This window comes from Sorex araneus, chromosome 4 (genome assembly GCF_027595985.1).
Source record: "Sorex araneus isolate mSorAra2 chromosome 4, mSorAra2.pri, whole genome shotgun sequence".
NCBI classification, from domain to species: domain Eukaryota; kingdom Metazoa; phylum Chordata; class Mammalia; order Eulipotyphla; family Soricidae; genus Sorex; species Sorex araneus.
Window position 1 is genome coordinate 52,134,038 of NC_073305.1, and position 25,118 is coordinate 52,159,155.

The following is a 25,118-nucleotide window of genomic DNA, read 5'->3' on the forward strand; positions in this document are numbered from 1 at the left end:
CTTCCCTGTAATTGGCCAGAGGAGCCCACATTCTCAGACCTTGCTGTCTCCGGGTCAACCTCCCTAGAGAACGGCTTCAGAGTAGCATTCTGCCTAGAAACGAGGCTATTTCCATCCTTGATGCCACACAGTACTTTTAGCCTTTGAAGATCACAGAGCAAGGTCAAAAGAAAACAGCGCAGAGGCTGAGAGAAGGTAGGAAGAAATTTCAGAAAGAGTTTCCCAATTGTAGGGAGCCAGAGCACATTGCGCATGCGCATGATCGCGCATGCGCAACAACCGCATTGCGCATGCGTGGCAAGAGCCAATAGGAAAGGCGCCACCCTATGAGCAAGAGCCAATAGGAAAGGCGCCACCCTATGAGCAAGAGCCAATAGGAAAGGCGCCACCCTATGAGCGAGAGCCAATAGAAAATGAGCACCACCTTAGAGGCGGGGCAACCAGGCTATATAAGGACTGCCATCACCCGGGTTGGGGTTCTTTCTTTCTCCTCGTGAAGTCGACTGAATAAAACTGCTGCAGAAGGATCCTCAACCCGTGTCGTCTCACTCTTTGCTGCGACGCGGGCCACGAACAACTGGTGCCGAAACCCGGGAATTTCATCTTGCACCGCGAGGAAGAACCCCTCCTTTTGGAGGGAGGATTCAGAACTGCAGGACGATTGCTCGGAGAGGCGTGCTGCGGACCACTGCCCAGCGTTGGTAAGAAAAGAATGCCTGTTTCCTGGTGGTGGGGAGCACTCTTTGTCCTCCTTATTTGGATATGCCTTCTCTTTTGCTCTTGTGTCTTTACTATGGGCACTGAGGCGATTTGGAAGATGATTCAAAATTGTTTGGAGAATGAGGCATGCTCCATAGTGGTCAGGGAAGGCCGGCAGGTGTTGGAAAGGGTCCAAGACAGTTTGTCAGAAACCGAGCAATCAGGAGGGCTGGGCGCGCGTATGAAAATACCCAGCAATAAGGAAAAAGGACTGCCCGGTGGGGGCAAGAAGTTAGAAATAAATAAGGAAAAAGGACTGCCCGGTGGGGGCAAGAAACTAGAAGAGAAAAGGGAAACAAATGACCCTCGATCCGCCTCGGACGAGGCCGGGGACCCCAAGCGTGACGTGGCTGCAATCAGATTAGACCTTAGACATAGACCTAGACATAGCCCCTCGGAGGATTCCTCCCTTAGTTCCGAAGAGGAGGATTTATTACAGCAAAAAGCGGCCCGTTATGAAGCAACTAGGTACCATCCTCTGAAGTCTCGGGCTCGTGGTGTGAGGGGCTCGACACGCCCCTCGCCTTCCGCTCCTCCCCCTCCACCCTATCATGCACGTCCATCTCGTACTTCCCTGTTTCCTGATAATCTGTGCAGGCAGATGCGATTAGCTTTCCCCGTCTTTGAGGGGGATGGGGACGAGCGCGTTTACGCCCACGTGGAGTTTGCTCAGATTAAGGAGCTAGCGGAGGCGGTCAGGAAATACGGAACAAATGCCAACTACACCATTTCCCTGCTTGACAGGCTAGCACGGGATCGAATGACCCCCAGGGATTGGCAGGACGTGGCCAAAGCCACGCTACCCAATAACGGGAAATTTTTAGAGTGGAAGGCCCTCTGGTATGATGTAGCTCAGGATCAGGCTCGCCTTAACCGTAACGCCCGCGATGCCGCGCAGCACGAATGGACCAGTGATATGCTTACTGGCCAGGGCGTCCATGCAGAGGATCAGATTAACTTACCCTGGGGGGTATATCCCCAGATATCCTTGCTTGCCATAAAAGCCTGGAAAGGCCTTTCCGCAAAAGGTGAGGCAAGTAACCAACTCACAAAGGTCATTCAGGGGCCTCAGGAACCCTTCTCTGATTTTGTTGCACGCATGACGGAGGTGGCGAGTCGCATTTTTGGCGACTCGGACGCAGCGACCCCCCTTATCGAGCAGCTCATTTTTGAACAAGCAACTCAGGAATGCAGGAATGCCATAGCCCCGAGGAGGGCTAAGGGCTTGCAGGATTGGCTCAAAGTCTGCCGCGAGCTCGGGGGCCCCCTCTCCAACGCTGGCCTAGCGGCCGCCATTCTCTGCTCACAGCGGCAGCGAGGCTCGGATCCCTCCTGGGACCGCACCTGTTTTAATTGTGGGAAACGAGGACACGTTAAGCGTGACTGCAGGGCGCCGCGGGCGAACCCCTCTCTGTGTCAGCGCTGCAAGAAGGGCAATCACCCCGCCGACCGTTGTCGGTCCGTCCGTGACAATATGGGGCGGCTCCTCCCACCACTAATCTCGGAGGAGCCAAAAAACGGGAGGCGAGGCCCACGGTCTCAGGGCCTGAACAAGTATGGGACCAGGTTCTTTCGGGAGGCTCAGGAACAGCAACCCAGTATAGAGTCACCCAACTGGACCTCCGTGCCACCTCCTCCCTCACCATAACCCCTGATTCAGGAGTCCAGCCTGTTCCGGTGGCACCCGTGCAAGAAGCCCCTCCTGGATGCATTGGCCTTTTAGTGGGAAGGACAACCCTCGCGAAGCTGGGTCTTATAGTTTACCCAGGTACACTAGATGTCAGAAAACCAAGCATTCAGGTTTTATGCTCCTGCCCGACAGGCACCTTTGTAATTAAGGAAGGGGACCGTGTCGCGCAGGCGCTCCTCTTCCCGGCTGGTTTTGAGGACCCTAAACGGAGAGGCCCCTTGGAAATCCCCGCCACGAACCCGGTGCAAGCTTACCTAGTCATGAACCTGACCAAGAGACCTAAACTGACCCTTTCCATTCAGGGTAAGCGTTTTGAGGGCATTATGGACACCGGCGCTGACCGGAGTATCATCTCCTCGCACTGGTGGCCTAAGGGCTGGCCGGTGGCTGAGTCTGAGCATGAGCTTCAGGGTCTAGGTTATACCCAATGCCCTTCCATGAGCACCCAGGTCCTCACCTGGCGTACTGATGAAGGGAGCAAGGGTTCCTTCACCCCGTATGTCCTGCCTCTCCCAGTTAACCTTTGGGGCAGGGATGTCTTAACAGCCTTAGGCATAGTCTTGACCAATCAGTACTCCCCTCAGGCACGCAAAATAATGCAAGGCATGGGGTACATACCAGGAGAAGGACTAGGAAAGAATTCCAGTGGCATCACAGAGCCTATCACTGCGGAGGGAAATCAAGGCAAAACGGGGCTGGGTTTTTGATCAGGGCCACTGGGGCGGAGCTACCCATTCCCTGGACCACGAGATCCCCGGTCTGGGTGCCTCAGTGGCCCCTGCCCCTAGATAAGCTCCAAGCATTAACAACTATTGTGGCAGAACAAGTGAAAAAAGGATGCGTTGAGCCCTCCACTTCCCCATGGAATACCCCAGTTTTTGTCATTAAAAAACGATCAGGCACCTGGAGACTTTTGCACGATCTTCGCGCAATTAATGCCCAAATGGAACTCTTAGGCCCTGTACAGCGGGGCCTCCCCTTGCTTTCCGCCTTGCCCACTAATTGGTATCTCTATATTATTGATATTAAGGATTGCTTTTTCTCCATCCCTTTGCACCCTGCAGATCGCCCCCGCTTTTCATTTACTGTTCCTGAACTTAATCATAAGGGTCCCGACTCTCGATATCAATGGAGAGTTTTACCCCAGGGCATGGCTAATAGCCCCACTATATGCCAGCTATATGTCCAGCGAGCCCTGCGACCACTTAGAAAGCAATTCCCTCAACTTTATATCATACATTATATGGATGATATTTTGTTAGCATTTCATAATAAGGATACCCTGCAGGAGGCCTTCAAGGTCCTCAGAGATGCCTTTGACGAATGGAACTTACAATTGGCCCCGGAGAAGGTGCAATTTTCTGATACTGGCTCCTTTCTGGGAACCACTATCTACCCAAAGTACATCATGCCTCAAAGGATTCAGTTACAGGTGCGAGATCTGCGCACACTCAATGATTTTCAGAAGCTATTAGGGGACATTAACTGGCTGCGCCCCTCCTTGGGGGTCCCTTCTGGGGATATGGCCCCTCTATTTAAAATATTGGAGGGGGACCCCGCCCTGGACTCCCCCAGGGAACTAACGCCCGAGGGGCGGGTGGCACTACAGAAAATTGAGCAAGCGATTAGTAAAGCCCAGCTGTCCAGGATAGACTATCATCATCCCTGGCAATTATGTATTTTCCCTACTCGAGGCACTCCCACAGCTGCTCTGTGGCAGGATGGCCCCCTTCTTTGGATCCATCCACATGCATCCCCTGCAAAAAGTATTGTTTCCTACCCTGTTGCTGTGGCTGATCTGGCTCTAAAGGGACTTCAGCGCTCTTTGGAACATTTTGGGCTCCACCCGGCCAAGTTAATTATTCCCTATACTCTGCAACAGCGTCAGGTTCTGGCGGCTGAACATGACTCTTGGGCCATATTGTCCGTGCTCTTCAATGGGGACATTGATAATCATTTCCCCCAACATCCCCTGGCCCGCTTTGCCACCTTACATCCTTTGATTTTCCCCAAAGTTACAGTAAAGCGCCCTGTCCCTGGGGCCACCACTGTCTACACTGATGGCTCCAAAACAGGCATTGGGGCGTACTTGGCCAAAGGACAGGTGGTTCGTAGGAACTACGGCCCGCGCTCACCACAGGTGGTCGAGTGCAAGATTGTAGCAGAAGTCCTAAAACGCTTTCCGGAGCCTTTGAATCTGGTGTCTGACTCCATCTATGTGGTAAATGCCCTTCAAGTCCTTGAGACTGCTGGCGTTATAAGGGGCAGAGGCCCCGTGTCCCAGATTTTTCAGGAAATCCAGCGCAGCCTTTTGCAGCGCTGCAACCCAATTTTTGTGACGCACATTCGCGCTCACAGTCACCTACCCGGCCCTATGGCGTTGGGCAACGCTCTTGTAGACGAGGCTACGCGCCCACTGGCCTTACTAGCTGAGCCGATCCAACAGGCGAAAGACTTCCATGAGAAGTTTCATGTTACAGCTGGAACTCTGAAGCACAGGTTCCAGATTACTCGCCAACAGGCTCGGGACATCGTGACTGGGTGTAAAGACTGTGTCCAGTATTTCCCTGCACGGGCTGTTGGGGTTAACCCGCGGGGCCTGCGACCCCTCCACCTCTGGCAGATGGATGTCACCCATGTCCCCAGCTTGGGTAAGACTCAGTTTGTGCATGTTTCTGTTGACACCTGCTCAGGTGTTCTTATGGCCACACCCCTGGGTGGGGAGAAGGCCACTCATGTTATCCAGCACTGCCTGGAGGCCTGGAGCGCCTGGGGCAAGCCTCAGGTCTTGAAGACTGATAATGGGCCGGCTTATTCCTCCAAAAAATTCCTGCTATTCTGTGCTCAGATGCAGGTAACCCACGTTACGGGAATTCCTTATAACCCACAGGGCCAAGCCATGGTTGAACGAGCACATAGGACCCTGAAGTCTTACTTACAAAAGCTGAGAGGGGGATGGGAGGACATAAGGTCCCCCAGAAGTGCTCTTGCACTTACTCTTTTTGTGCTCAATTATCTGATTTTGGATGACTCAGGCAATTCGGCCGCAGACCGCCATGTGGCCCCTCCCCGCACTCCACCTCTGCTGGTTAAGTGGAAGGACACTATTGATAATACCTGGAAGGGTCCTGACCCTGCCCTGATCAAATCGAGAGGCGCGGTGTGCGTCTTTCCACAAGAAGCCGCGCAGCCTTTCTGGGTCCCTGAAAGATTGACGCGGACCCTGAAACAGGCTACCCTGACTGAGGAGGCGGTTGACACCGAGTCCGCAGAATGCTCCAGGGGGAACCCCTGAGAGGGATTCTTTCTTTTCCTCTTACAGAGAACACGGTTCGTCGTCCGGTGCCGACCCTGCGGGTGTGCAATGATGATCCTGCTGCTGACTGTGCAACCGACGGAGGCCGGATTGGGCCGACCGGCTGACCTTACACGCCTTCTACAACAGCTGTATGGGACCCCAAGCAACTGTCAGGGAGGACAATCTTCGGTGACCCCAACGAGCTACACGAAAACCGTGGACTGTGGGACTCTGACTATATATCTCGTCACGCGGCCCAGTGCTCGAGGTGGACTGACCCAGTTTTGGCAGTGCGTGCCCAAGCCTACTTTTATAAATAAGGGGGATCCCTGTCCTCAAAACTGTCAAGTGGTAGACCAGATGAATGCCACGTGTTATACCAGCTATTCTGAATGTACCCTAGGAGGAAAGAGGTATTTTACTGCAAAGCCCCATATGTCCTATGTGGAAACCGCTTGATGCTATGTTGGTTGATTGCATTTCTGATTTTGTTTTGATGGTTGTATTTTTTGATTGTTGTTTTGATTATTCGCTTTTACCTGGGTTATAGCTGACTGCTGCCTGGTGCCCCAATTCTTTGGCGGGGGCTCGGACTCGTTGGGCTCCCGCTATCCCCCTCTATCTTGCGCTCATGGCTCTTGCTCTGGGAGCAGCCCTTGCACGCTCGGAGCCACAAGGGCTCATTGCACGAGTATGGGTGCTCCCGAGTATTTTTTCCTGAGATCTTGCGCTCATGGCTCCTGCTCTGGGAGCAGCCCTTGCACGCTCGGAGCCACAAGGGCTCATTGCACGAGTACGGGTGCTCCCGAGTATTCTTCCTGAGAAGGGTGTCAGGCCAGAGAGCACTGCACTGAGTTGGCCCCCGACTCAGGGTGGCGAGCCACTTGCATAGGGCCGCCGTCGGATTTTGCCCTGCCTGGAAGTGAGGACGGCGGGACAGGTGGAGTCTTGGCGCGACCTGAAGGGGACGTGCGGAGGCCTCCTCAGTCCCTTGTAATACAGGCAGTGGTGACCGCCACCCCCTTCTACCAACAGGATGGCTCCATAAACAAAGACATAAGGGGGAGATGTAGGGAGCCAGAGCACATTGCGCATGCGCATGATCGCGCATGCGCAACAACCGCATTGCGCATGCGTGGCAAGAGCCAATAGGAAAGGCGCCACCCTATGAGCAAGAGCCAATAGGAAAGGCGCCACCCTATGAGCAAGAGCCAATAGGAAAGGCGCCACCCTATGAGCGAGAGCCAATAGAAAATGAGCACCACCTTAGAGGCGGGGCAACCAGGCTATATAAGGACTGCCATCACCCGGGTTGGGGTTCTTTCTTTCTCCTCGTGAAGTCGACTGAATAAAACTGCTGCAGAAGGATCCTCAACCCGTGTCGTCTCACTCTTTGCTGCGACGCGGGCCACGAACACCCAATGAAAGGGTGGCGGGTTCGTGGCAGCCCCCACCCTCCCAATACTGAGGCAGAAGGCATCATTCACATATATTTGGATACGAAGAGGGCCTGACTTTCCAGAGATTCTGTAAAACACTACTTTGCCAAAGAGCAAATGCATTCAGGGCCTCCTCCACGTACCCTCCCAGAAATGAAGTCCATTGAACATTTCTATTTTCTTACAAGGCTCTTGAGGAAAAAGTTGGGGAAAGAGCTCTCCTTAGTGGCCTTCCAGCAACCAAGACTTGCTCTTAACGCTCCTTTTAACCCACTTCAAAACAGCCCCAAAAGCCCTTTTCCAAGGGCCTCATTCTTAGCATCTCCAAAACATATCACAAATCCTTCTACATTCAACCAGTTTGTTTCATGGAAAAAGCAAGAGGCTTCAGAGGAATTCAGGCCCCCCCAAGTCACCAGTGTGGCCTGATGGATGTGGAAACTGGACCATGCCTGAGGGATGAGGCATGTGATGGCCAGCACACTGTCATTATTGAAACTTGAAAGGGGAAGTTCACATGAGGCTTGTGGTTGACTTCTCAACCCTGTTGGTCAGGGCACACGCCAATAAGGAAATTGCAATCTCTAAATAAACAATAGGCTGGGAACCTGAGCACTGGCAAAGGAGAAGGCAGGGGCTGCTGGCCTGGGAAAGCTGGCCAAGATGGAACAAACAAAGCAAATAGTAAAACTCTGCAAGAATGTCCTGTTGATTCAGACTGCCCAGGCAGACCCTCGGAGAGTTCACATTGCCAGTCACCATACCTCTTTTCGGATTATAAAAGCTGAACACTTAGTCCAGTGTCTTCATTTGCCAAACGAAAACTGTGAAAGCCACAGGTGACAGGTGACTTGTCAAAGATTCAGTGACCTGAAATCTACGTCCTTAGGTCACTTATCATACTATAGATTGCCTGGGAGTTGCTATTTTCCTCTCCACTAGTTTTTCTTCTCATAGATGCTTTGGAAGTGCTTCTACATGCAAACGTGTATGTATTCATATCAAAGATTCTTCCTGAATTAATCAGTTCGGTGAAAAACTTCTTTCTGGTGGCCCTTGCTCAAATCTCTTTTTTTACAGTTAAATTACAATTTCCTGGCTAAAAGAAAAGGGATGAAGAGTTGAAATGACAGACAGCACAGAGTTGACCCATTCAGAGGCTTGTACAACCATCACCACTAGTGGAATATTCACAACATTCCTGACACTCTTATACCCTTAATCAGTTACTTTTTCATCCAGTGATCCATGTCCCCCTAGAAGTCATTATTCTATCTTCTGTCATTGTGAATAGGTCTATATTAGACATTTCCTATAAATGGAATCATATAATGCGCTTTTTGCAGTTTGTTCTTTGACTTAGCATAACGTTTTCAAGTGATGTGTACAAGTTATCACATCACTAGTACGTGTGATAGCATGTTCTAGTACTTAAGTTCTTTTTATCATTTACAAGTAATATTTCACTCTATGGATGAGTTAATATATTTAGTTTATTCATACAAGATAAAGGACATTTAGGTTATTGTTGGTTTTTGGATCACTGTATCACTGTATCACTGTCATCCCATTGTTCATTGATTTACTCAAGCAGGTGCCAGTAACGTCTCCATTTGTCCCAGCCCTGAGATTTCAGCAGCCTCTCCTTACTCATCTTTCCCAATCATTGGAGGCTCTTTCAGGGTCAGGGGAATGAGACCTGTTATCATTACTGTATTTGGCATATTGAATATGCCACGGGGAGCTTGCCAGGCTTTTGGATAGTATTAATAATGCTACACATTAACAATGGAACACTTGTATATAGGTTCCTATAAGTACAAGCTTCAATTGACTTGAGTAGAATTTCTGGATCACATGGTAGCTCTATATTTAGTATTTGGAGGCACTGTCAAATAGCTTCTCAAATTAGACTGAACAATCTTACATACACCCTGCCAATATATGATGGCTTCAGTTTTCCCATGTCTTCTCTATCACTGCTTTTGTCAGACTTTCTTATTTTATTCAACCTAAGAGGGGACAACTTGTGTCTAATTTTGGTTTTGCTTTGAATTTCTCTAATAATAAATTATCCTAAGCATCCTTTAATGTCCTTATTGGTCATTAATATTTCTCTTGAGAAATGCTTACTCAAATCTTTTGCCTAACTGTAATAGGATCATTTGGGTTTTTTGTTATAGAATTATTATTTTAAATAGATACTTTTAAATAGATTTTTAATTAAAGTATACTGTCACTGTCACTGTCATCACATTGTTCATCAATTTGCTCGAGCGGGCACCAGTAATGTCTCCATTGTGAGACTTGTTGTTACTGTTTTGGGCATATTGAATATGCCATGGGTAGCTTGCCAGGATCTGCCGTGCGGTCGAGATACTATCGGTAGCTTGCCAGGCTCTCCGAGAGACGCGGAGGAATCGAACCCGGGTCAGCTGCATGCAAGGCAAGTGCCTTACTGCTGTGCTATCACTCCAGCCCAATTAAAGGATACTACATGTAATAAAGTATTCATAGCATGGATTTTTCAACATGATAAATCATGACAAAATGAACACCCCTGAACATTTGCTAATGAGATCCCAAAACAGAATATTACTTGCACACCAGAAACTTCATCCACATCTCTTCCTCTATACCCATAAGACACATAGATAGCTCTTGCCAATTGGGAGAATACATATAAAAAGAATTATACTGTATATTTTCCCTAGTGTCAGGCTTCTTTCAACATTGCTTTTATAATATTCAGTTCTGTTACATAAAGCAATGATGCAGTTCTTAGTTTTACATAGCACTTTATTGCATAACTATGTCACTTTTAATTCACTATAATATTGGAAACTAATTTCATTATTTTGAGTTACTGACTATTCTACATTTAGTTGTTTTTAGTTGTTTTGTGCCATATATATGGCACATTATGAAACCATGTTGATTTGTTCTCAGCAGTGTGGGACTTAAATGCCATTGCAAGTGATACAGTTTTCTAAGTTTCACTTTACAGGTGCTACTTTACAGGTAAACAGAAATAAAAGTCATTTTAAAAACTGATCAATTCATTCACAAAAATATCAATCTAGTAGATTATAAAGAGATTTGCTAAGCTTTTTCCTAACACACAATTATGATCCCTGCAAATGAAAGTGATTTCATTTCTCTTAGGGGAGACAACTAACAGTGCTCAAAAGATACTACTGAATCTATTTTTTAGAGTTTCATTTGGTATAAGGAATTAGGGGGACTATGCAAAACTTGCCTTCAACCATCATGAAATTTATCTGCCCCCCAAAACCAGTTTCATTTCTACATTTCTGGTTCATATACTTATGGTATGCAAAAGATTGTTGATTAGATATAACATAATAGGCACGCTTGTATTGTTCTTAGAGAAATTGCTTTTTGACATTTCATCATTAAATGCCTTTACTGTAGATTTCACGCAGCCATCTTTTGCAAGATGAAGAAAACTCTTTCCAATCTATATTTACTAAAGGCTTTTTTTTGTTAGGTTGGTTTTTGGTTCTTGGTCCACATCCAGTGGAGTATACTCAGAGCTTACTCCTGACTCTATGTTCAGGGATAACTCCTGGTGGGGCTTGGGAGACCACCTGGGGTGCTAAGGATAAAACCCAGGTTGATTGTGCGCAAGGCAAGCATCTTACCTGGTGTAATATCTCTCCAACCCTCAAAAAGTCTTTTTAAAGGAAAGGGATGTGTGTGGGAATGCGTTTGGATGTTGTGTTTTTTAAAAATAATATTAACATCCACCTTTATTCTGTTATTGCAATAAATAACATTGGTATCCTAATATTTATTTAGTATTGCATTCCTAGTGTAGGATAACATGGGGTTTGTCCTTTTAGCCTTGCTGCAGAGAACTTAGTTTACCTTAGAGCAATGGCCTTTCTGTATGGACACAGGAAGACAGTTAATGTTATATGCTTTGTAACTTGGGAGCCGATTGACTCCAATAATATTTATTCCTGGGCATCTGCTTTCTCCACTCAGTTGCTCTTAGTTCCTAGTACCTCAAAAGCAGGGTCCCAACGAGGGACGGAATGGACCCAGGGCAAGCTGTGAGCTACCCTGGCATCGAAATGGGCCAGGCCAAAGTGCCACAATACTCAACTATAAGTTAAGAGCATGGTCATAGACAAATGCTGTCATGATCCAAAAGTAACGACGAGACTAGGACCCTGCTGGGGTTAGGAAGACTAACCTGGCCTGAGGACTGTGGTCTGGAATATATAGTGAATGTCCTCAGGAAGAACCAAACTTTAAGTTTATATCTCTTACTGTGCTCATACAGAATGAGATTGCTAGAAATATTAGAAGTGAATTTACTATAACTATTTAAAGTGGATTACTAGCTGAGGAAGGAAGAAAGAGACACCCTGACACACCCTTGTTTGGACCCCACCCTTGAGCTGATCTCCTAGTAATCTCATCAAAATCCTTAGATGAGATTTTGTTAATCTCCTCGAGAAATGGTCTTACCCTTCTTCGTTGATTTGTTAATGTTAAACCCACCTTTGTGTCACTACCCTATGTAATTTGCTATATAAACTAAGACTGGGGGGCCCTGTGGGGAGACAGAAGAAGAGGACACAAGAGAAGACACATGGGAAGACACAGAAGCGAAGGAGACAACACAGACAGAAGACACAGAAGCAAAGACAGAGAGAGGTCAGAAGAGACCAGAGAAGAAACTACAGAGGCAGAGACAGAGAGACAGACAGACAGAAGAGCGCACAGTGGCACACACAGAAGCAGAGCACAAGGAGGAGCTATCCCAATCTGGTCCTTACACAGCGGCTCGAGAACACTGAACTCGAGCGGTGCGTGCAAGAGAGAGCTGCCCCGAGTGCCCACGGACAACGGAACAACACAACACAATCGTGTCTCCCCCTCCCTCTCGCGCTGCCCTAGTGATATTTTACATCCTAGAACTGGAGCAATAGCACAATGGGTAGGACGTTTGCCTTGCATGCAGCCCTCCTGGAGAGCCCAGCAAGCTACCGAGAGTATCCTGTCCATATGGCAGAGCCTGGCATAATACCTGTGGCATATTTGATATGCCAAAAATAGTAACAAGTTTCACAATGGAGACGTTACTGGTGCCCGCCTGAGCAAATCGATGAACAATGGGACAACAGTGTGACAATGCAACTGCATTCCTGGAATAAGCATAATTTGGTCATGTCATTGGATTCAGCTCAGTAGGATATTTCGTACAATTTTGTAAGCACATTTGCTTGTAATTTTCCTCTTGTGTTATGGCTTTGTTGAATACCAACTCTGCACTTATACTGAGTTCCTAAAATCATATGGAGGATATATATTGTTCTCTGAAAAAGCTTCTTCATAATTGAAATAATTTTTTTATCAAATGCTTACCAACATTCACTGAATAAGCCATTTAAGCCTACAGGGGTTTTTGTTGTTGTTGTTCATTTGGTTAGGGTTTTCATTTGGGTTAGCTTGCAGAATCATTTTATTCAATAGGTTTGCTCAGATGTTATTCCTCTTAGGTGATTTTAACAAGTTGCTTAAAAGAATTTATCTGAAATTTCAACTTTGTCATACTACTATTAATAAAATTCAAATTTTTAGTGACAACAACATTTATAGTGATGCTCTACTTTCAGTCTTGATATTGATTATCTGTATTGCCATTTTTCTCAATAATTCCACCCAGTATTTGTTATTGTCATTTTTGCTAATCTCTTCAAATAATTAGCTTTAGCCTGGGTGTTTATTTCTAGTGCATATCTATTTTATGTGATAAAAACTATTCTGTTTATATTTTCTTATGGTTAACCTTATCTTTATTGCTTTTAAACAAAATATTTTGCTGCTTAATTGAATGACTTGCTCTTCCTTTCTAATCCCATAGCCTTTACTCACATAATAGCACTGCTTAAAAACCTGTGATTGGACAGGGAGATGGCTAAAAGGGTTGAAATATATAATCTGCATGTGTGGGAACTCTGGATTCAGTCCCCATCACTGCACGGTATCCCAAGCATCACAAAGACTAAACAGAGAGCACTGCACTGGGGTAGCCGTACAGTATAGTGGGTATGGCCTCAAAACTAAAAACAAGCAAACAACAACAAGATTTTCTCCCTTTACCAAAATTATGCCAAGTGTTTAAAAGTTACCTCATCTAAGAAGCATTCTCCATTCCTCTCTTCTCCTGTGTCATCTAAGCCTTATAGTCCATTTTTCTGTTCTTAAATTACTAATTAAATCCCAACTTAAATATTTCATTCCATGAACCTCTTAAGTTTTTTTTTTCCTGATATACCTAATAGGTTTCTACCAAAAAAAAAAGCTGCTTAGTTAATACTGTGTTTGTGATTCAACTTCAGGTATTAAATCAAAACAAACTAAACCTCTTTATAGCAGGAATTATTTTCTGGTGGGTCAAACATTGACAGTCTGGGGGGAACAGAGAATTTGGTGGCGGGAAAGCAAGCTGTTGTCTCTTAATTTAAAAAAGAAATACATTCCTTGCTACTAAATGACAAACATATATCACCCAGAAATAACATTTAACTTGAAATTTTCCTTTTTTCTGGCTAATATTTAAAGCCTACATTTTCCCTCTTATTTAAAAAGAAGTAGTCAAATGCGACAATGATTTTTTTAAGTTGATACAAGTGAATAAATTTCACAAGAAAAAGAATCTAAAGGGTAATTTATGGCATCGTAAAAGGATAGTGGCAATCAAAAGTACTGTCACGTTTAAATGACTTTTATTTCATAGTATTAAAAAGACTCAAAGCAATTAGTCTTAATAATGCTAATAATAATGAAGACTTGCTTCAAAGTTCTTAGTTTAGTGAGCAAGGTCAGGGATAGTACATACATTAGTTGTTGGATACATACTTGAAACCCTATTTGGATAACTAATTGTACATACATGTTAAAAAGAAGGGATCACTAAGAAAATGATGGCTGGAGGAATCAGTTGGGCTGGGAGATGTGTGCCAAAAATAGATAATGGACGAAACATGATGGCCTCTCAGTGTCTGTGTTGCAAGCCATAATGCCCAAAAATAGAGAGAGAATATGGGGAATATTGTCTGCCATGGAGGCAGGAGGAGGGTGGGAAGGGGGGGTATACCGGAGATATTGGTGGTGAATGTGCACTGGTAGAGGGATGGGTGTTTTATCACTGCATGTTTGTAACCCAAACATGAAAGCTTGTAACTATCTCACAGTGACTCAATAAAATTTTTATAAAAAAGATGGACCTTCAAGCAAACAGCAAAAAATGAACAAAAGAGATTATATCTAAGTATGAAATTTCTGCACTACAAAAGATCTAAATGAAAAAAAAAACATAAACACCAGGAGAAAATATTTGCTCACCTTTCATCTGATAATCAATATAAAAATAATGACACTTATTAAATTTATAAACCAAATAAACAGGCTGGAGAGAAAGCATAGCAGGTAAGGTACTTGTCTTGCATGTGGCCAAACAAGGTTTTTGAATGCCTGGACCCCTGTATGACCCCCTACGCCCTGCCAGGAGTGACCTCTGAGTACAAAATCAAAACTGAGCCCTGAGCAGCTCCTAATGTTATCCCTTCGCACAAAGAAAAACCAAAACAAATTACAGATGGCCAATAGGAATATGAAAAAGTACCCCCATAACTTCTCATTAGGGCAATTAAAATTGAAATAAGAAGGAGCTATCACTTCACCCCAATGAAATTGGTAGGCATCAAAAAGAATAGAAATAACCTGTGCTGTTATCAATGTGGGGGAAAAGGAACTTTCATTCCAATGTTGGTAGGAATGTCAACTGGTTCAGTCCCTATGGAAAACAATATAAAGACTTCTCAAAATCTCAGGAATTGGGTTTCCAATACAACACAGCAATTCAGCTACTTGACATCTATATCAAGGACCCAAAAACATTATTTTAAAAATATATTTATACCCTTATGTTGGGCTGGAGCGATAGCACAGTGGTTGGTCGTTCGCCTTTAACTCGGCCAACCCGTGTTCGATTCCTCCACCCCTCTCTGGAAAGCCCGGCAAGCTATCGAGAGTATCAAGCCCGCGTGGCAGAGCCTGGCAAGCTACCCGTGCGTATTGGATATGCCAAAAACCGTAACGATAAGTCTCTCAATGAGAGACGTTACTGGTGCCCACTCAAACAAATCAATGAGCAAAGGGATGACAGTGACAGTGACCCTTATGTTAATTACAGCACTATTCACAGCAATCAAGATCTGAGACCTGCCCAACTGTCTAAGAACAACTGAGTGCAATAAAAGCAGTTTTGTGTATTGTGGTATATATGCACAGTGAAATATCTATCACTCGGCTTTAGCACTATAGCACTGTAGCACTGTCATCTCGTTCATCCATTTGCTTGAGCGGGCACCAGTAATGTCTCCATTGTGAGACTTGTTGTTACTGTTTTGGGCATATCGAATACACCACAGGTAGCTTGTCAGGCTCTGCCGTGCAGGCAGGATACTCTCAGTATCTTGCCGGGCTTTCTTAGAGGGATGGAGAAATCGAACCATGTGCGAGGCAAACACCCTACTGACTGTACTATTCACTCAGTATTTGCTCCAGTACTCACTCAGCTTTAAGAAGAGATTAAATCATGCAATTTGTCACTACATGGATAAACTGAGGGGTTTTATGCTGAGAAAAGTCAGTCAGAAGGAGAGGAATGAATACAGAGTGATTTTATTAATAAGACAATAACAAGTAGCCAAAGGCAACAGAATCTGAGATTTGACATCTAAAACTGAGCTTACCGAGGAAGAGGGCTCAAAGGGAGAGGGCCACGGGTGGGGGGGGGGATATGGTATCAGATGTGACAGGTGTAGTGTGTATAGAATATCATCTACATAAAACTCTAGCATTAACAGTGTTGTAAAACATGGTGTCTCAAAATATTTGTAAAAAATAAAAGATGGGCCTTGCATTATAGCATTGCACATTTTAAAAAATACCAAATAGAATCCCTTCAGCTCTCAGAAGTCATCTCAACTTGTTCTCTAATGCAGACCTCAGTCCCTATTATTAAAATAAATATTAAAAACAAACTAATAAAATGTCTAGACTATCATCAGTATAAGACTAGGGGAGAAAAGAGTGAAAGAACTTTGAAGAAGCAACATGTGTTCAAATCTCAGCAGTCAACTAACTAACTATAGAGCCATCAACCTAATTGCTTGTCCACTCTAAACAATGCCCTTCTCAACTGTGAAATGGAGGTAATTAAGCCTCCCCACATGTCAGGCACCCAATGTCTGGAACCCATGCATAGCAATGATGTTTAGGCTTTGTGCTGGCACCAATGAGATAAGTGGTATATTTTTGTTATTGCTATTGTTCCAGTTAATAGTCACAAAAGAAGTAGAGGCATATTTTTAAAGTCTATAAATCAGAATAGGCATTATGATAACTTATAAAATTAGGTTGGATACAAATATCCCTTGAACACATCATCCTAGGAGAAGAAATAATTCAAGTGAAAGAGTATAGTATTCAGACACAAAAAAGTAACAGTCAAAAAAATCAGTATAATTTATATCTAAGTAGATACTAGAGCCAAAGAAATCGTTGCATTATTTATTTCATGTTATTCTTAACTAGATCCCAGAACTTAAATTAAGTTCACACTGGAAATTAAAGTGCATTCAAATTGCCCAAGTTAGGGTTAGAAATCTTTCTTTTCCTAGCTATGTTACTTTGGGGAGAATTGTCAAATACTGGCTCTAGCCTTCTCAATGCTTCAGTACATCTCTTACATGACTGGTGAAAATGTATTGGCTGAATTCATTCAAACACCAAGGTCTTTTAAGAGAAACTTAATAAACAACTGCAGGTCAGTTCAATCCCATGTAATATAGCAATCATCTGTCAAATATGTGGTGTGGTTTTAGTTTTAATAACAAAAAAAGCAACCTCATCACTGGAGTTTAACACCAGAATGCAGTCATAATTTCATCATAGAAATTATAGAAATATAGCCATGAAATTTAGGCAACATAGAAATTTAGCCATGCTCAGTCTTGAATTTCTTACTAATTCATTTCCATAGAAAAGGCTCGTGGGGAAAAATTTTACTCAGGAAGAATCACTCATGACATATAGTGTCAAATAATCATGTGACTGAACATCCACAAATCCTCACTTGAGATACCACAGAAAGACTATCACATACTGACATTATACACTTAGATTCTTAATACACTTTAATCAACAAATGTATTACCTATGTTCAATTATGTTCCCTGGGTGACCATGAAACTTCATATGACCTTGGCATCCCCAGAGATATCCCCCAAAAATTCACGATAGAAAATATGTAGCTGGGCTTTTAAAAATAATAAAGACTCAACAGAAGAATGGAAGAAATCAAAGATTGAACAAAGAGTTCAAAGTAGGAAAACCCATCCCAGAATACCAAGTTAAAAAATTTTTTTTCAAGAAAGTAATATAAAAGATTTAGATGACAACATCAAGAGGAAGAAAATTTGCATTAGGGGAGTTGCCAAAAAATAGAAAAAGGAACAAAAATCTTATTTAAAGAACTAATAGCTGAGAACTTTGAGAAATTGGAAGGAAGGAAACAGAAATGCAGGTCAAAGAATGTGAGAGTTTCAAAGAAAATAGGCACACAAAAATAGATGCATACCAAATATATTATAATTGAAATGGGAAAAAAAAGACAGAGAATCCTAAAAGATGAAAAAGCAATGCTCAGTCACATGGAAGGAACCCCCATACAATAATGAATATATATTTCCACAGAAACCCTAAAGACAGGAAGGGAACAATATGACATAGTCAAATTTCCGAATAGAAAATATTTCCAACCAAAAATACTCTATCCAGCTAAATCATCACTTTGCTTGAAGGAGTAGTAAAGAACTTTTCAGACGAATGTTAACTTCTGAATCAGTGGATCAAGTTGTGCTCAAATATCCCTGTCTTTTTCAGTTAAGCAAAGTAAGCCAATAATTTAATTTGGTTCGACCATGTTGAATGAAGTTTTCACTTATTTAAAAGTTCTAACAAAGTAAAATGCTTGAGATTATCTGACAAGTACTATCATTATTATTATTCATAGATACAGATAGAGCTTAATGAATGAATTCAGAAAAGTAAAACTTTTCACATTAGGTTTACATCCTGTCAAATTTATAGCAAAAGTAAATTTAAAACACATCATTCTAAATGAATTAACATTAAAGAAAGCAAAAAGAAGGAAAAGTCTCTTCATTGACATTTTCATTGACAGTTTTCCATCAGAGTAGGAAAGGGAGCCTATTAAAGAATATTTAGACCAAAAAAAGCAAGAAAAGGAGGACCAGCACTACAACTACAAGGAAACTAATTTTTCTGAGAAGCACACACTATGCTAGGTGCAAATGTAGAACATACCTGCCAGACCAAATCAGGACCAAAATTAAAACGTGGAGCATCCTGCAAGAAGATAAATCACAAACAACTTAATTCACTCCTTTCTGCTTCATCCAGATGGCTTGACCCCGCCAGTTCAGCAGGCAGAAAGTAAATCTGATGACAAGAGAATTGCCCTCCCCCTTTTGCCCCTCCCCCTTGCCTTGATACAGACAGATGACCCTTCCCAACCAGCACTTATCCCACAGAAGCTTATTTTCAATCACTCCAAAACACCAGAGAGTGTACAATGACATCTAGCAGAACTTTCAGATTATGTTCTGTCATTACCTATAATGGGCAAGATTTCGCAGAATTTTCACAACACTTTTCAAGTTGATGCAATGTGAACAAGTAAAGAAGATGGAGTCAGAGTTTACCCACTGTTTCTTAAAAAGCAAACAAAAAGTAGGGGCCAAGGATGTGGCTCAAGTGCTCAACATGCCTTTCACATATGAGGATTTGGGTTCCATGGTCAGCACCACATGACCTCCACCCCTAGCCCCACTGGGTGTGGACCTAGTGACCCCTGAATATTGCCAGGATAAGAAGAGATCATACCTAAGCCCTTCATTTATGTCATATCTCTAAAACTACAGATCAAATTTAGTCTAAGAAAGTTTAATTTAACTTCAGATTTTACTAAAGCACTGGATGTTTGTCCAACAGTGTTGAAGCTAAAACACAATGTTTAAGTTAAAACCTAATGTCCACTCATCAGGAGTTCAACTTAGGAACATGACTTAGTGTCACCATCAATAGCTTATAAAATACAGATTTGCAATACTTCCCTTCATTTCACAGGGGCATAAAAACCTAAAGAAGATAAAATAACAGCCTCTGTCACAAGCTAAAAACATGACTGAGAAGATGACCCTCTACCAGCTGCCTCCGTAATTCAATTTATACATGTTGAGTATAAATGCTAATGGGACCCAGGCTTTTATACTGACAAAACAGAAGGCAGTGCTTTGTAAATTAACAGGCCTCCAAAAGACAAAAGATAAACTCCAGGCCCAGTTCTCTGACAAATACATTGATCATTATTTGTCCTAAAGACATATTCTTCCACAATTCAACACCATTAGTCTCCATTTAAGAAAAATTTCAGACTCAATTTACAAATTATATATGGATGTGAATTTACCCTACAAAACAGTTTTTATGTCTCCCCTTATATAGGGTGTATAAGAATGCTTTTATATTTCCTTAATGCATTTTCTCAAATGAAGCATAATGCTAGAAATAGTAAGCCCAAATCAACAGGCTTTCTAATAATGAAACACAGAAAAGTACTTAGTTGTCTTGGATAGAGCCTCACAGGAAAATATCCATTGAAATGAGAGAGATATCATTCCTAGTTTCTCCAACAACTAATAAACTTAGTTTGCAAAAATAATAGTCATTTGAAAATAGATTTTAAACAATGTACCCTTTTTTCTACCACTAATTATATCACAGAATGGAGAGATGCAAGGGTAAAAATGTAGGGGGACTGAGTGATTTTATGCAAAAAAAACCAAAAAAAACTCCAAAAAGAAACAAAACAAAACAAGAAACCAAGATCCTTTGTTTTTTCCCCCTTTTGACTTTAAATTCTTAACCAACTTTCAAGTTTTTCTAATATGAAGTGAGTATAAATCTCAGTCATAAACCTGTCTCCACCATGTCTAGAATATTTTATAAGGAAGTTAAAACTAGAGAAATTCAAAAATTGAAAACAATTGATGGGATTAACAATTAAGTTGTATCTATTGGTATATGTTCCCTTTAATGGCAAGCTTCATACTAATTTGCTGCAAGCACTTATAAGTACCTTGACTTATGTAACCTCAGAGAGTAAGAGAGAGGGGAGGTTCGGGGGACAGGGAGAGATTGTGTTAGTACTAGACTTAGCAAATTTTCTCTTATTTTCATGAAAATCCACTTAGCTGAAGACATCAACTACTATTGGGTTAAAGATATTATCATTAGCTGGAAATAAAATTTCAAATCTTAACTATATATACTAATAATTCAATGGCTTGGATTGGTTTCTTTTTTTCCAGGTCCTAGGGATTTTTAACAGACAATTCAAAATCATATGCTGAAAGAGACATCATCCTCTTATCAGCACCTTTTGGAATTCTCATATGCTGAAGGTGGACAGCAAATATTTTGTGTGTGTAAATGCAAATGTGAATTACCACATAGAAAATGCTGTTATTATGATATTTTTCATGGAGTAAGTTAAATAAATAAACTTTTATTCTTAGGCAAATATTATTTGCTTGCTCTGGCAAAAACTGGAAGTAAAAGCAATTCAAATTTTTGTACAGCAACAAAAGTACTGGATTTCATTTGGATCTCTTTCTTAATCATACTTTATGGCTTGGTCATCATTATTTGCTCCACTATTCTTTAACTGTCTCAAATTCAGTCAGGAGGATATTTGCTTAATTTTAATTGCATATCTGTATCACCATGATCAAATAGGATGCCTTGTGAGTATTAGCAAATTACTATTACTTTTAGGTTTGGTTAAGAGAAAACATGAAGTTATGACAAGGAAGTAACATCCTTTGAATAACAAATTTTTCTGAGGACATAATTTAAATTATATTTGTACTCCATTGCACAGAAAACAACTTCACTTAGACAAATGTTAGTTTCCCAAAGGTGTCTTTTCATTGTATTGCAAATGAGAAGGGTGGGGGGAAAAAGCATGAGTCTAGCTTTTGAAATTTGCTTTTAAAGCACACACAAAGCATCTCTTACAATTGAAAGCACTGGCCATGTTCTGGAAATGAATCCAGCTCCTTTCAGCAAAGGATACTTGAGCCCTTTATTCTTTTGCCCAGAAAAGCCATCCTAATTAAAGGGCTAATAAATTAAATGTACCCAGGCAGGCAAAAAAGAAGCAGAGAATAAAAGCACACCCACCAGAGTGTCTAGAGAAAAACATAAGGTTCCCTTCACTCGTTTATATTAGGCACCATCAAGTTCGAACCAAGTCCGGAGGCACAGCTGTTTGACAAACGTGAACAGCTCCTACCTTCATTTCTATGACAGTCTGGAGAGCCTTCGTCTTGGCTGGCTCCGGCTGAAGTTGGCTTCTTCGGTGCAATTCCTGGGGAGGAACACGATAGAAATAAGCCTGACGGTTCATAATTCCGTTACACCATGACCTTTAGACAAGTACCACAGAGCCCAGTGGGTCCAGCCTCGCAGGACACCGTCATAAACAAGCCACAGGTGCCTCCTAGTCCCCCGCCCTCTTTAGCATCCCTCCGGCCTGGAGCCTGCGTTCCGGCGAAAAGCTCCTGGCACATGCGCTATTTCTGAAACTTCCATCAATAATTAATGTCAACTGTGACAAAGCCAGCAAGTAATCATAGTCCAAATACTGTTCAACACTGGGGCTGTTGCCCAGCCATCAAATCATCATTTACTAAATTACATTACTCTGCGCTCCCAATACAAACACAGCGAGGAAACAGGGGAAAGAAAATGACTAACGTAGCTGCAAATCCGCTGCACGCATGGCATTTTGCTACTGAACGTTTGAAATGAGCAATTTAAAATCTTTTCAGTGCAACTGAAAGTCACTTTTTGGAGTGAACTGATCTGATGAAACTGTGAATCTGTTGCAATTTCAACCCTTGTGTTTTTAAAAATTATATCTGTAGGAGATATATTTATAAAATAATGATACAGTAGTACAGAGGAGACAAAGATGGTTAAATCCAGATGTAGAACTTCTGGAATACCACAAACATTTCTTTAGATTAAAAACAAACAACATAATTATAGTTTTAAGCTCAAAAGAACAGTCTGTCAAGAGTTTAGGCAATTGTTCCTGCAGGAGGGAGGGGAAAGATAAAGTTAAGGTTTGCTTAGAGGATGCTTTGGTTCTTAATAATTATCTGCAATTTTATGAATGCAGACAATAAGTACAGGAGCAAACTTTTGTTTACACTATTGAAACAAGTCACAAATGAAGTTATACTCCAATTTATTTCTGCTCTAAAAAAAATCTCATTTAAAATCATATGGGGGTGGGTCTAGGCCTGCCCAAACCACAAACATTTAAATTAAAAAAACAAAAACAAATACTAACTTGGTGTTGGAAAAAAGGACAGACATAATTTCTGGTTTATGTTTTCCATGTAAAGGCATTTAAAATTAATCCTGCCTCTACTACTTCTATCTATGCATCACTACTTCGTAAAGAGAAAATAATAATTTAAAAACTGACAGAAAAGCATAATTCCACTTGAAAAGATAGCTCTCCTCAGGATAAGAAGATAGACCCCTTTTGCCCAAATCCTACTATGTTTGTTATTGTTGTCAGCAGCCCAGAAAATCCTGGTCACAGGTCATGCACATGTCCAAGATGAGCACTAGAGATACACCCCACCTCTGGTCTGTAGCAAACCCATCCCTCTAAGAAAGCACCTAATTTCTGTCACACAACTTCTCAAGTCTCCAAGTTGGGAAAAAATAGAATTCTCCTAAGAATTGAGGATTAGTGTTCCTAACTAAGCTAAAGTGGCTTCAGATCAGTAGGGAATTCCCCACTAAGACATCTCCAGAAAGAATAGCACTAAGTATTAACAGGCCTGCTTAATAACAGAATAGCAGGACCTAGAGTACAGTAATTTGGCAACACTAATCATTTTTAGTTTGTGCGCCGCTCTGCTGCTGATCGACCACGATCCAGAGGCCAGCTAGATTACTTTTGGTACCAGCAACTGCTTCCAGCAATGTCTCTAGACTGTGAACTAAGCCATAGTCCCACGCCAGCCAAGGAGGTGAAGGAAATATCTTTCTCGGTTTTTTTTTCCCTTTTCAGGGAAAAGCGGCGTGGTGTCCGCCATATCATGAGGACCATTAAGGAGATACAAACTTGGTGGCTCAAGAAGGAAAAAAAAAATGAGGTTTGAACTTGAAAGAGCAGGACTCATGGGCACTCTCGGGCCGGGCAATACCAGTACACTCGGCAGATGCGACCCGGATGGCCACACATTTGTGCGGCTGCTCTGCTGCTGATTGATCACGATCCAGAGGCCAACTAGATTACTTTTGGTACCAGCAACTGCTTACAGCAATGTTTCTAGACTGTGAACTAAGCCATAGCCCCATACTGCCCCAGGAAGGGAAATGATGCAATTTCTAATATAAATCTCCCTGGACTTAATTACTAAAATACTAAAATGCAGAAATCCTAAACCACAATAGTGGCCACGTGACTTCATATCTCTTCATTCCCAGCAATGGAAAACTAATTATCAAATGCTTCTTTGTCAACAGGGCTATTTTTTGGGGGGGAAACTCCAGCAACAACAGTAAATTTTGTTTTGAAATATGGAATGTAATCAAGGTAAAGAGAAAATGAAGTGAAATTTATCAGCTACGCAGGTGGGGTGGGGGTGGGGGGATGGGAGGTATACTGGGGTTTTTGGTGTTGGAATATGGGCACTGGTGAAGGGACGGGTGTTCGAGCATTGTATAACTGAGACATAAGCCTGAAAACTTTATAACTTTCCACATGATGATTTAATAAAATAAATAAATTTGAAATTAAAAAAAAGTTGTGGTTTTTTTTAAATTCACTATGCTGGAGCGATAGCACAGTGGTAGGGCATTTGCCTTTCACGAGGCCAACCCGTGTTCGATTCCTCCACCCCTCTCAGAGCCCAGCAAGCTACTGAGAGTATCGCACCTGTGCACCAGACCCTAGAAAGCTACCCGTGGCGTATTGGATATGCCAAAAACAGTAACAGTAATTCTCACAACGTGAGACGATACTGGTGCCCGCTCGAACAAATCGATGAGCAATGGGATGACAGTGACAGTGACAGTGAGGTACACAGTTACAAAGTTGTTCTTGATTGGATTTCACTTACATAATGTTCCAACATCTGTCCCTTCACCAGTGTATATTTTCCACTACCAATGGCCTCAGATTTCCTCGAGCACCCCCACCGTCACCCGAGCCCACTTCTCTGGCATGTACTTTCTTCACGCTTCTGTGTGTCTCTGTCTCTGTCTCTCTGTCTCTATCTTGGTATGTCTCTCTGTCTCTGCCTCTTTCTGTCTCTGTCTCTCTGTCTCTGATTGCCTTTCTCTCTCCTTTAGGCATTATGGTTTGCAGTATAGGTACTGAGAGGAAGGGTATCATGATGTTCGTCACCTTACCTGCTTTCAGCACTCAGTTCCTGTCCTCAGATGTCATTTCCAACTATCACTGTCTGTAGTGGTCCCTCCTCTAGCCTAGCTACCAACAATGGACCAGTCCTCCTGGTCCTTGTTTCTACTGTCCTTGGATATTAGTCTCATACTGTGTTTTTTGAATATCCCACAAATGAGTGTAATCATTCTATGTCTGCCCCTCTCCTTTTAGGACTCATTTCCCTCAGCATCATACTCTCCATGCCTTTCCATGTATAAGCAAATTTCATTTTTCCAGGTGGCTTTGTAGTATTCAACTGTGTAGATA

The 25,118-nt window shown here is 42.7% G+C and overlaps 1 protein-coding gene across 6 annotated transcripts in view; it reads right to left on the reverse strand.

Moving 5' to 3' along the window:
* ERC2 (ELKS/RAB6-interacting/CAST family member 2) overlaps nt 1–25,118 on the reverse strand; it is a 1,118,394-nt gene that overhangs the window by 758,346 nt on the left and 334,930 nt on the right. For all 6 annotated transcript variants that reach the window (XR_008629737.1, XR_008629734.1, XR_008629735.1 and 3 more), the window contains one exon: nt 21,672–21,746. Coding sequence is in view for 1 of the 6 variants with exons in the window: in XM_055134481.1 (XP_054990456.1) it covers nt 21,672–21,746 (75 nt within the window). In the remaining 5 variants the exon portion in view is untranslated. The remainder of the gene's footprint in view (nt 1–21,671; nt 21,747–25,118) is intronic.